Source organism: Equus przewalskii, chromosome 27 (genome assembly GCF_037783145.1).
Source record: "Equus przewalskii isolate Varuska chromosome 27, EquPr2, whole genome shotgun sequence".
NCBI classification, from domain to species: domain Eukaryota; kingdom Metazoa; phylum Chordata; class Mammalia; order Perissodactyla; family Equidae; genus Equus; species Equus przewalskii.
In genome coordinates this window covers 39,521,324-39,534,402 of record NC_091857.1, presented here as the reverse complement: position 1 = coordinate 39,534,402, position 13,079 = coordinate 39,521,324, and the positions used below count along the sequence as shown (strand labels likewise).

The following is a 13,079-nucleotide window of genomic DNA, read 5'->3' as shown; positions in this document are numbered from 1 at the left end:
GAGGGGCCCCACGGCAAAGAACTGCCCCTCATCGTCACAGACCCTCAGCCCAGCTGCCTCTCTACTCTCCCTCTCTGTGTCGGGGGCACCCCACGCTGGAGACCCCATGTCTGCTTCAGTCCCACAGTAAAGGCCAGCCCGCCGTCGTGCCCTCCCAGGTTTAACCAGCAGCTGTCCTGTCCTTCCTTCTCTCCGTCTTCATCTAATACAGTCTCCCTCTTGGCCACACGCCTGCCCTGGGTCTCCAGGACCTGTCACTTTGGGTCAGTTGCCCTTGGCCTCTGGTCCAGACACTGCCCTCCAGGGCCACTCTCACTCCGAGCCCCTGTGCTGCAGAAGAACGCCCATGCTCCATGGCGGACGCCTCCTCTCGGCTTGGGCCAGCCACACCTAAGACACCCAGCCCACTGGACTGGCCCTGAGAGTGGCTCCAAAGGACAGGGGCTTGGTGAGCACCCAACACGTGGTGGTGCTGATGCAGGGGGCTCTGGGCCGGTGGCCACCCAGGAAGCTGGTGTGACCCCATCCTCGGACCCTCCTTGTGCAACCTCTTTGGCCAAGTGGGCTGCGTCTCAGAGACTCAGAGGAGTTGAGGAGAAAAGTCACACCCAGTTAGTAAGAGGTTCAGGGTTTCCAGAGCCCCAGCACAGAAAAAGTGGCTCCACCAGACCCCATAGGTCAATGATGCCCAAAAGCTGCATCAAAATCCTGCAGAAGACTGGTTAAAATGAGGGAGGCTGGGCCCCCAATTCAGCAGGTCTAGGGTGGGGCCCGAGAGTTTGCTTGGCGGCGCTGTTGGTCCAGGGACCACCCTGCGATCCACCGTACATGACAGACTCGCCAGGGCCTGGGCCTCCCTCTGCCCCTCCCATGTTCCTGAGCAGGCTCAAGGCTCTGCCGGCCTCCCACCCTGCTGTGCGGCCCCCTGGCACAGCTCTCGCCTCTGCTACTGGGTCTGTTAGCCTTGGGGAGCCCCGCCTGCCCCACCCTTAGCCCTGGGAGGGCTCTGTGCCCTGGGATTTCACCCAGCCTCTCCCTCCGAACCCAGGAAGTCCCAGCCACCGAGGGTCACTGACAGTGGGGTCTGGTCCACAGTAAGAATAATGGAGTGATGGAAACCAACCTTTCCCACCTTCTGGCCCAGGCCCATGAAGGCAATGTCACCAAAGGCGTCCGTTGGCATCTCCTGGACATGCTTCTTTGGGTCCCATTCCTTGCCCTGGAAGGCACAGGGCCAGGTGGCCTCCTCCAAGTGCTGCTCATGCGTGTAGCCACACTCGCACACCACCTTCCTGCAAAGACCACACAGTCACCAGAGGTAACGGGGTGCCTGTCCTGCTCCTGCTGGGGGTGTCACAGAGGCCCACTGGAGACCCAGGACTTTCACCCCACCCAGCAGTAACGAGGCATCCTGGCCAGAGTGTCAGTGGAGGCCACATGGGGGCAGTATAAGGCACCCCTGCCCCTCCTAGCCAGGGTGGGATCAGGGGAGGCCCAGTGGGGAGCCGGAACTCCCCCCACCGCACAAGCAGGAACAAGAAGCCCCTCCCCACCAAGCATTAGTTGAAGCTCAGGGGGACCTCCACCTCTACAAGGCAGTGAGGACATGGTGTCCTTCTTCCCCATGGGCAGCTCACAGTGGACCACCTAAAACACGGGATCAAGAGTCTTACACTGTAATCCCTACAATATCAAGGTTTCAACTGGAAATCAGTAGCCATACCTGAAACCAGGAAAATCTCAACCAGAATGAGAAAAGACAAGAGCCACCAGGACCAAGATGACACAGATGTTGGAATGATCTGGCAAGGATTTTAAGGCAGGCACCATAAAAATGCTTTAACAAGAAATTGTGAACACACTTGGAAAAAATGAAAAAATATAAAGTCTCAGCAAAGAAATAGACGACACATCAAATATAAATTTTAGGACTGAAAAATGCATTAAACAAAATTTTTAAAACTCAGTGGATGAATTCAGCATCAGAATCGAGGTGACAGAGGAAAGAATCCATGAATTTGAAGACAGAACAGTCGAAATGAACCAATGTGAACAACAGAGAGAAAACAGGCCTAAATAAACAAATAAACAGACCCTCTGGGGCCTGCAGAACTATGACAAAAGATCAAACATTCACATCATCAGAGTCCCCGAAGGACAAGAGAAAGAAGGCAAGGCTGAAAAAGTATGTAAAGAAATTATGACCAAGTGAGAGCTTTCCCAGGAAGGCAAGGTTGGGTTAACATTTAAAAATCAATTGATCTAATGTACCATCTTTACAAAATAAAGGAGGAAAGTCATATGATCAATTGCTTGGATGCATAAAGTATTTTACCAAATTCAACCCCCATTCATAATAACAACATTCAACAAACTAGGAATAAAGGAGAATTCCCCAACCTGATAAAAAGCATCTATGAAAGTCCTGCTGGTAACAGCATACTCAATGATGAAAGGTTGAATGCTTTATCCTGGAGACCGAGGACAAGACAAGGACGTCCACCCTCACCACTGCTATTCAGCAGGGTGCTAGAGGCCCTGGCTAATGAAATAAGCAAGGAAGAAAGAGAGATAGAGAAAAGGCAAATAGATAGGAAAAGAAGTAAAACCATCTTTATGCACAGATAACATAATTGTGTGTGTCGAAAATCCTAAGGAATCTACAAAAAAACTACAAGAATTGACAAGTAAGTCTAACAAGTTTGTAGGACACAAGGTCAACAAACATAAATCAACTTCATTCTATATAGAAGAAACAATTAGAAAGTGAAATTTTAAAAAAACAATACTACCGACAACAGCAAAAAAGAAAAAAGAATGGCCAAAATTTCTCGTATTTGAAAAAAAAAGACACAAATCTACAGATTCAAGAATATGAGTGAACACTAAACAGGATAAGCCCAAAGGAGATGCACACCTGTAATGGTCAAACGTGTAATGGTCAAACTTCCAAAAACTAAAGACAAAGGAAAAATCTTGAAAACAGCAAGACGGAAATGACACTTTGCCAGTTGGAGGAAAACAATTCAAACAACAACTGACTTCTCATCAGAAACCAGGAAGAAATAGCGCAACATTTTTCAAATACTGAAAGACAAAAACTACCAGCCCAGAATTCTATATCAGCAAAAATGTCATTCACATATGAAAGGGAAGTCAAGACATTCTCAGACGAAAGAAAACTAAGGGAATCTGTCACCAGCAGAGCTACCCTACAAGCATGGCTAAAGGAAGTTCTCTAAACAGAAATGAGATGATAAAAGAAGGAATATTGGATTATCAGAAAGGAACAAAGAATAACGGAAAGAGAAAAAATACGGGTAAATAGAATACCTTTTCCTTCTCTGGAATTTTCTGAATTATGTTTGATGGTTGGGTTGAGCCAAAGTTACAACACTATCTAACATGGTGCTCAATGCATGTGGAGGAAATATTTTAAGCAATTATATTATAAATGGGGATGAGTAAGGGATGTGAAAGGAGGTAATGTTTCTATGCTTCACTCAAACTGGTCAACACCAGGAGACTAAGACATACCAGCAGATGAGCAGATATCAGTAGATTGTGATAAACTGTGAATATATAATATAAACCTGGAGCAACGAATAAACAAAGCTCTACAAAGAGATACTCTCAAAAATAGTGTGGATAAATCAAAATGGAACTCTAAAAATTATTCAAGTAACCTACAGAAAGGCAGGAAAAGAAATACAGAGCAAACTGAGAACCAAAAAGAACATGGCAGACTCAAGTCCCAACATATCAATAATCCCATTAAATGTAATGTCTGAATAGACTAGTTGAAAAGCAGAGATTGGCAGAGTGCATAAAAAAAATCAGACCCGATTATTGGTGTATACAAAAACCTCACTTCAAATATAACGATATAGGCCCGTTGAAAGCGAAGGACCACACAGCAACCAAGAGGAGCCAACTGTCTACACAGCAACTCAGACGGATCTCAACGGCCTTACGCCGAGTGAAAAAAAAGCCAGTCAGACGATCACATAGTGTATGATTCCATTTATGTGACATTCTAGAAATGAAAAAATTGTAGAGACGGAGAACAGATGAATGGTCGCCAGGGGTCAGGGATGGCGGGGTAGACGCAAGTGTGTAACCTGTGGTGGGACCATGGAATCTCTCTGTAGTATCTTCACAACCTCCTGTAAGTTTATAATTATTTCAAAATAAAAGGATTAAAAACCCCACACAGTGCAGGCTCAAAGAAGAAACTCTCAGCCACGGGCCAGCAGGATGCACACGGTCCCCCAACTTCCCCCCCCCGCTGGATGCCCGTGGTCGTGCTCCAGAACTCCAGCCTCCGGGAGCTGCCCCTGTGTTTTCTGCTTTTCCCCAGCAAGAATGCATTGACGGCTCTTTCAACTCTTACCTCCTCTCTTATTTTCTTCGTCTTCAGGGGTTGAAATCTCTTTATTCCTTTACTACTATATACTGGGGTTTCAGGAGACAGAGGAGATAAGTGTGTTCGTCACTCCTTATTTGACTGGAAATCTACAGATGTTTTAGATTCCTACTTTTTGCTGGTAATAAATGACCCAGACGACCAGATGCAGATGAGACCCCAAAAAAAGTCTAAAACCAGAGGAAAGCTGAGCCAGATGGTACAGGCGACAGACTCCTGGACCAGAAGAAAGAGGACAAGTTTCTCTGCCACCCAGCAAGTGTGACCTCAGATGCTTCTGACTCTCAAGTTCTCAGTCAGTAAATGGGAAAAATAATGCTTTCACTGCCCCCAACCCTGCAAAACTCTGTGAAGGTCAAATGAGGTTGGGATGGGAAATAATTTATCAAATTAGTGCAAATTAACTAACCATGCATGGACGAGGGATCAGTGAAAAGACCCACTGCCTACTGATACCCAAGAGCTCCTGGGCTCCTCTCAGGCTGTCCTTCCCTACTCGTGAAGCAGGTCCCTGGCTAGCCCCAGTCTCCACTGCTCACACAGGGTCTCCCAGGACTGCCCATGCCATGATGGACTCGAGGCACGCCCACTGACCATCCCATCCTCTGAGACCCCTAATGAGACTCAAGGCACTCTCAGACCTGCGGGGGTCTTAGGGAACACCTTGCGTGGCCCCCTCAATCTATGGATGAGAGCGCTGGAGCCAGGGTGGGGGAGGGGGTCACCAGGACAGGGACCCGAGCTCTCGTATTTTGGCTCAAGGCTGCCCCAAATTTTCTCTTAAGTTTCTAACAGCCAGCCCATAATAAGCTTCCTCCTTTCCCTCTCCTCTTGAACCATCGCCCTCGGGTGAGATTAGATCTTGAATCTGTGTGTGTTCCCTAGCTGGACACAGCGCAGGAAATGTGCTGAGAGCGCTGACCCAGAAATTAAACAATCAGAGAATCTGCTCCTGAGCTCTTGGCCTAGATGGGCATAAACGGGAACACCACGGCTAGCATCCTGTGGGAGAAATGAGAGCTCCATTCTCTCCAATCTGGGTCCCTTCCTGCAACCTGAAGGAGCCGTCATAACACCAGAATGAACTAGCCATTCCATCTGCTATCTCCCTGGGGCAGCTCCTCTCCTTAAACCTGATCCTAATACAGGTGCTTCTGGAAGTTTTCAGAACCAAACGCATCCTGAGCACTATTTCTCCAAAGCGGGACGGAAATACTAAAGAAGGAAGATCTGGATCCCCCAACCCTCGCTGACCCCCGCCAACATTTCTCCACTGGTTTAGCATTCAGAGGAAAGAAGGGGTCGGGGCCTAGATCAATGGCGCCCCGAACCCCTACAAACAGAAACCAGATTACCGCAATAGTCTACAAAATGTTTTCGAAACCAGATTCCTACACAGGAAGTTATGTATCACAAGTTCCCTCTGAGGCTGTTTTCATAAACCCATTTAAAAATAATGAAAGCTGGAGACCTCATTACAAAGTACTCTCTGTATATTGTCAGAATAAGCGGTGTGAACCCGAAACTCTGATTACGCACCAAGAATACGAGAGGTCACTAGCCGTGAAGCTGTCAGCTGGAGCACGGTGGCGACCTTCTCAGCTCAAGGTCACTCCTATGACCGCTCAGTGAGGAATAAGGGGTCTTATCTGAAGCAGAGCCATGCCAGAGGTGTGAACCCCAAAACATCCATGGGGCACTTTTAGTAATAACACCTGGGCACATTACAGGACCCCAGAAACGACGTGATCATCGGTGACTGTTCACCTCTCACTCCATACCGTAATCCGCTTCTATCTTCCCCTATGTCATTCAACAAATATAAGTGGATGTTAACTGTTTGTCAGCAGGTCAGAGCTCAGAACTGGCAAGAGGCAGAACCACAAAGCCACACAATTACAGCACAATCGACAACTGGTATAAACGAGAAATATACAGGGGCCAGCCCGGTGGCACAGTGGCTATGTGCGCACGTTCTGCTTTGGTGGCCCCGGGTTCGCCAGTTCAGATCCCAGGTGTGGACATGGCACCGCTTGGCAAGCCATGCTGTGGCAAGCATCCCACATATAAAGTAGAGGAAGATAGGCACGGATGTTAGCTCAGGGCCAGTCTTCCTCAAAAAAGAAAAAAAGAGAGAGAGAGAAATATACAGAGTGTGGTGGGAGGGAGAGGTGACCTCTTGGGGTGTGGTCAAGCAGGGCTCCATAGCAGAGGCAGCATCTGCAACAGGCCTTGAAGGATAAGTAGGAGTTCACCAGGTGACAAAGAAGGAGTACAAGTGAGGAAGAGCGTGGCCCAAGTGTGGCACAGCACAGACTAGGGTGTGGGTGTTGGGGAAATGCAGACACGAATGAACACGGTTTGTGGGGTAAATAGAAATGCTCTGAGCACCCTAGGCCTACGTGGATATGGGACTGTCCCCCTGCCGAGGTGGGCCGGTCTTCCTCTGCTCAGCTTCTCTGCCTGGGAACAGAGAAAGGGCCACTCACCCAGCATCAGACAGCTTGGAGCTCTCCACAAAGTACATGCATTCTTTCTTCTTGATGTTTTCAGGAATCCAGGAACTCAGATTTTTTTGCTGAGGGCAAAAAAGGGTACTTTGAGATCCTTGGGCATCAAATCTACACTTTCAAATGAGCACATCCTAGGCTTCTCTTAGACACACTGATGTTCCCTGACAAGCTTCGAGGGTCTTTTTTCAGAGAAGCGAGGCCCGAGCCCTCCCCGGCCATGCCAAGGGTTAAATTACCCTCACCAAAGGCCTCAGGTGTGGAGTCAGGACAGAGGAGTGAACAGGTGCGATCACCTCCTCTTGGGCCCAATTTGAAACTGCACAGCACTTTACAGTTTATCTGTCAACACTGCCTTCCTCGGGAACAACTTGGGGTGGCAGAACAGTGGCAGATGAGGCTCTGCCTTCATCCTGGCGGGACGGCAGGCTGAAGCGCCCTCCCGCCCACCTGACCAGGGGACTACGAAAGTCCAGCGTGCTCTTTCAACAGGCTTCTCCGGGCCTTTCCGCGAAGTTAGCCCAGGGCTTCAGATGGTGCTAAGGGCATTCCCAGTCAAGGAAGTGAGATCACTGCACAAGGAGGTTGGAGCAACGCTTTCCAGGAGTCTGGCCCAGAACTGTCATGGTTCCCGGCTTTTCCAATCGGAGGAAGTGATCGTGCAGTCCTGAGGGGGCACAGGCCTGGCCGAACCATGCTCCCCAATTCTCCTCTCCTTAAGGGCCTTTCTGGGCTGGAGCCCCCAGGCCAGCTGAGTCTCTGCCCGGGCAGGAAATGCGCCCCTCCCTGGTGGTCACTGTGCCCCACAGGGCTCTGGTGGAGCCGGCCGACGGGCCCCCGCTGACCCCCAGAAGCCCACCTTTTCACAGTTGCCTAGGAGGTACTGGGACCTCCTGTTCTTGGGGAGACTGCTGTCGCTTCGCTGCAGATTGGGGCCCGCGCCCAGGTCAGCGACCCTCCTGGGCTGACCCCCAAAGCCCTCCTTCTGCTTGGAGCCAGCTTTCCAGGGGGTCGAGGGCTCCATCCCGACATCCCCACTCCAGCTTCCCGTCTCTCGCCTCCTTCAGGGCAGGCTTTTCTCCACCTTGCGAGGCTGAGGGTTCTGGAAACACGCCCCAGGGGCTGCTGAAATAGATCAGAGGGGAAATGAGGCAGGTGTCCTGAGAGGACCCAGCACGTTTCCTCATGTGGAGCCCTATCCGTTTGTCGGTCTGCACATTTCCCTGGCTACCCGAGCTCTGGCCCCCCGCCGGACCCCTGGGCAGTCCTGAAGGACACCCACATCCCCGGGGCCCCAGGGCACCCGTTCATAACGGTAACAACCTCCATCACTGTGAAGGGCTCAGTCCCCACCCCTGCCACTCTGGCGTGTGCCCAGCCACATCCAGGAACCCCAAAAGGATACAAGACTTCAGAGTTGGTGCTGGAATGGGTTAAGACTTTGGGACTGCCGGGATGAAAGGAATGTATTTTGCAAGTGATAAGGACATAGACTTTGAGGGGCCAGGGCCAGGATGCTATGGTCTGAATGTGTTCCCTTAAAGTTCCTATGTCGAAATCTAACCCCGAAAGTGAGGTATCAGGAGCAGCGCCTTTGGGAAGCGATTAGGTCATGAGGGCAGAGCCCTCATGAATGAGATTAACGCCCTGATAAAAGGGACCCCTTCTACTGTGTGAGGAGACAAGGAGAAGCCTGCAGCCCAGAAGGCGCCCCTCACCACCTGTGCTACACGCAGATCTCGGACTTCCAGCCTGCAGAACTGTGAGAAATAAAGTTCTGTTGCTTCAGCCATCCCGTCTACAGTATTCTGCTAGAGCAGCCCGAACAGGCTGAGACACACCAGTGACCAGTGCCGGCCCAGTGGCCCCACCCAGGGGCCTCCCTGCACAGCATTCATGGTGGAGGCCACGCCTTATACCTGTGCGGCCCTTATTGGGCCACCTGCGTCCTGAACAGCAGCTCACCTGGCCTCACAGCCAGCTTCCAAAGGAAGCAGATGGCAAGCAGTGTTCCCAGTTGACAGAAGCGGAAACTGAGGCTCCCAAAAGCTCACAGTCAGACAGCTGGCCTGTGAGGGGCTCTGGACTAGAGGCGGCTCCTGTCACCGTCTCCAGGGCTCGGCCCTGCACAGGACAAGGGCGACAGGATGGTGGGAGTGAAATGGGCCGAGTGGCAGACAGCAGTATGTGCCGTAAAGGACTTTGTCTTAAGAAACTCTGAAGTGCTCTTGCTCACGTACCCAGTTTTCGGACAGCTGCCATCTCAGAGCACCCATCAGGGTCCTGTGCACATTTCCTCCAGTCCCACCTGCCAACAGCCTCCTGGGAAATGTGTCAAACGCCACTCCCTCCGCCCGCCACCCCGTCAGACCGGGCAAGGCAGGGCTGGAGCCACACGGTAACCGTCCCCATGCCCAGCTGTGTGGGAGACGCTGGCCAGACCCTCCCTCTCCTCCTCCTGCTCCTCCTCGCACCTGCCCCTGTCCACCCGTCTGGGCCATGGAAGAGTCTAGAAACCCAGGGCTGACAATGACCTTATAAAGTCCCCCATTTAACCTCTGGGGTCCTTCTCCCCAGAATCGCATCATCAGTCCCTTTCTTCACACATCACCTAAAAGCAATTTTGGCCACCCTGGTTCATAGCTAAGATTCTCCATAAGCAAATGGCACAGGTGTGTGTTGAGAAAGCTTCAAAAGTAATTGACTTCCAAGAAAGTAGATGACAGATAGCTAGATAGATAATAGAGAGAGAGATAGATAGATAGATAGATAGAGAAAGAAAGAAAGAATTTGACAGCACACAGGCCTAAATACACAGTCATACAAAATGCACACCTACAAATGTCGTCTGGCCCAGGGCACCTCATGAGAACCTGTGGCTGTTGCCATAGAGGGTGTGGGCCTGAACAGGGCCAAGGCCGATGCGGGGCGAATGTCCAAATCTGGGCTCTGCACTGAGCAATCCGCAGTAGGAGGGAGGTCCTGTTGGGCCCACAGGAAGCAAGCACAGGTGCACGGGGGAGGGGCTGGCCATGCCCCTCGGTTTCAGCCTCCAGCAGCTTCTGCAGACAGGCTGCGCCTCACTCCCAGGTTGCTGTGTTCCAGGGGCACAGCTGAAAGAATGCCTCCCTGGTGTAAACCACCCCCACCGTCCAGAATAGACACCAAGGCCACAGAAAATAAAACTCCTGGACACAGCTTTTTACAGCTGCCATGTGGGCCCAGGACCATGGGACTCACAAGGACCGGGGCTCCTCCTTGTACTCCACCTGCCCCAGCTGAAAAGATTCACCAGGAAATAAAACAACAGACTTTACACCAGGGGGCTGGCTGTGGGCACAGTAGGCTTTATATGGGGGGCTAGCCGTAGACACACTGGACTTTATTTGGGGGGCTGGCCATAGACACACTGGCCAGCAGCGGCCTGACATGCACTGCCCTCTCTGCCTCTCTCTCTAAACCGTGCAGCTGCTCCCTGCCTCTGCTGAGGTCCAGCACCCTGTGAAGTCCTGGCTGTGAAAGGACTTTTGAGACAATAAATAGTTGGATGCAAAGGAGGTGCAAAGGAACGACCAGCGGACAGAAGTGGCCCTGTGGTCTTGAACCGGGTTCAGAGCGGGAGTCTGAGATGGGCTAAGTCTCTATTTCGCCAAGTCGGGGCACAGCGTCCCCGGGCAGACGGAACCCAGGCTCTGTCGCAGCGCCCGCGCCCCTGCGCCCCGTGTCATAGCCCAGGTGGTGCCGCAGCCTCGGTCTCCGCGCCCCCGCACCCGGCAGCCCAGCCCGTGCCAGCGTCCCCGCCTGCGCCCGGGCCCACGCCGTGAGCCGCTGGCCTGCCTCGGCCCCGCGCTCCAGCGGCGCCGCAGCTCGCGCGCTCGCGCCGGCACCAGCACCCCGGCCAGCGTCTAGGTCTCCGCGCCCCGCCGCGCACTCACCCCGGGGCTGCGCACCCATCCTCCCCCAGCCCGCGCCCCTGGACCCTGGCGCAGCCTCCCCCGGCCCGCGCCTCCGCCCCAGCGCCAGTCCCGCTACCTGGTCGCCGCACCCCGGTGTTGTCCATCACCCGGGCGCGTACCTGCGTCCCTCGCGCCGCTGCGCAGGACGGCCGCCCTGGCCCCGTGGGACCGCCGCATCTCCAGCCGAGCGTGCGCCCCGCACCCCGCACCCCGCACAGTCCGCGTCGCCCGCAGCGCGCTCTGCGTCACTCGGCCCCGCAGAGCCAGCCCTCTGCATCCCGCGCCCGCCGAGAGAGCCAAGGACCAACCTGCACGAGCCGGACCTCCCCGAAACCCCCGACCTGCGAGGTGCATCCTCCCCGGAGACCCCCGACCCAGCACTCACACGGGTGTTTGCCTCCTGAGGGGCTAGTGGCAAGTTTCTCAGCGTTTAAATGCGCGATGGCGGCGATGTCCTCAAAGCCCTACCGCACCTGCCAGGCAGGGGCAGGGAAGAGGACGGAGCGTGTCAGCGGGAGTCGGGGGAGAGGGGGGCGCCAGAGCCACGTGGCCCTGGGGCTGGGTGAGCCACTTCCCATCCAGGCCTCGGGAGCCCTTTCGCAGACTCCTGCAGCCGCCCTCACTTCCGTCTTCCTGGCCGACCCAAAGCCAAGAGACCATTCCCAGTAAGGCAGGACCCAAGGGGGCAGGAGGAGCCAGAAAGCTTCACCCACACAGCACATCCCGCAGCAGGTGCTGGCCACCGGATGCACAGCCATCTAAACTCAACCCTGGTGGAACTGCCCTTCTCAGTCCTCCTGGCTGGAGGACTGGCAGCGACTGCATTCTGACTCCTGAGAAGCTGACCGGCTTTCCCCAAAGGTCCAAACCAGCAGCCCAATTCTCTCACCCCACAAAGGGCTCTGTCCTCTCCTTCCTCGCCCGGAGACTACTCCTGGGCCCCCTGGGCATCCAGAGGAGTGAAGACGGTCCTGTGGCCTCTCCAGTCTGGGGCCCAGGGCTGCCAGCCAACTCCTGGCTGACCAGCCACCTGCTCTTTTCCTCCCCTGGGAGCGATGACCTAGTGTCCAGACTCCTGCCCAGAGCCCTCTCCTCTGGAAGGCCCCCTGCCTTCACCTGCCCCTGCCTCTCCACAAAGGAGCCTGCCAGCAGTGCTGTGGGTCCACAGGCTGAAGGATGTCCCCGTCTCACTATCCCACCATCCGGAGGTCTCTAGCTGCTATGGGGAAGGAGTCAGACCCCATGAGAGTCCCTTGTATGGGGCAGCACGCAATCGTTTCTTCAGGACAGTGATAAGAACAGAGATAGCTGGAGCCTCTCCTCCAACACAGCCAGCACCTAGGCATCAAAGACAGGGCAGCAGCTGGGACCACTGACACAGTGGCTCTGGCCCGCTGGACGGCGCACTGCAGGGGGCACAGCCCTCCACCCTCCATGGCTACAGCCTCAGAGCCGGCGGTAGTTAGCGCTGGGTGAGAGCTGGCTGCAGGCGGAGGCTTGCTACCCCTGCCACAACCCCGGAGACGAGGCTGGGACCCTGGTGAACCGGCAGTGGTGGCGGAGACCCACCCGTGTCAGCAGCTGGGTGTCAGCAGCTGTGTGCAGACCCTTCTCCAGTGCTCCTTCCCTCGGGTGCCTTCTGGCGCGAGAGCCGTCTCCTTGATGATAAGCCTACTGAGGGGTGGTGAATATTTCATGAGACAGCGATGACTGCAGAGCTGTCTGGTGGACCGGCTAGGACTGGCTGGTTTTGGTTTCCCGGCGTCGCAGGGCCTCTGTGGGAACATCATTTAAGGTGAAGTAGTTCACAAAACAGGCTTCTGACAAAACGTCTCTGCCCACATTGTCCCCCCGTGACTCCTTCCCTTCGAGGGGAGAACCACACATTTCACAAGAAGGCCATGTTCCGTCTGCCAGGATTCTATTGCAAGAGCAGTTATGAAACATCCTTCCCACAAAAACAAAAAGACATTTGACCGGAAGGCACAAACATAGCAAGTACCGCTCATGATTGAGGGTTGTTTCAAGTTCAGAGAAGGGAAATGCAGAGCAGGGTTAGGGTTAGGCTAGGGCCTGGACATCACGCCCAAGATTAAAAGCCCCTTGCTCTGGCAGCAAGGAGAAAAAGATGGCACTCTGACCGCCTAGCATCAGCACGCTCTGGTCATGAATTATACACAGGCACGG

At 53.7% G+C, this 13,079-nt stretch overlaps 1 protein-coding gene across 12 annotated transcripts in view; it reads right to left on the bottom strand.

Moving 5' to 3' along the window:
* TRPM2 (transient receptor potential cation channel subfamily M member 2) overlaps positions 1-12,710 on the bottom strand; it is a 59,835-nt gene extending 47,125 nt beyond the window's left edge. For 4 of the 12 annotated variants that reach the window (XR_011534005.1, XR_011534007.1, XR_011534008.1 and 1 more), the window contains exons 1-4: positions 11,278-11,497; positions 7,796-8,061; positions 6,916-7,004; positions 1,124-1,292 (exon numbers count right to left, since the gene is read on the bottom strand). Coding sequence is in view for 7 of the 12 variants with exons in the window: in XM_070597886.1 (XP_070453987.1) it covers positions 1,124-1,292; positions 6,916-7,004; positions 7,796-7,960 (423 nt within the window). In the remaining 5 variants the exon portion in view is untranslated. Of the gene's footprint in view, positions 1-1,123; positions 1,293-6,915; positions 7,005-7,795; positions 8,062-10,968; positions 11,135-11,277; positions 11,528-11,781; positions 11,802-12,461 lie in introns of those variants that run through there. The other 8 variants (XR_011534009.1, XM_070597887.1, XM_070597885.1 and 5 more) reach the window with 6 other exon arrangements.
* Positions 12,711-13,079: the final 369 nt, after the last annotated feature.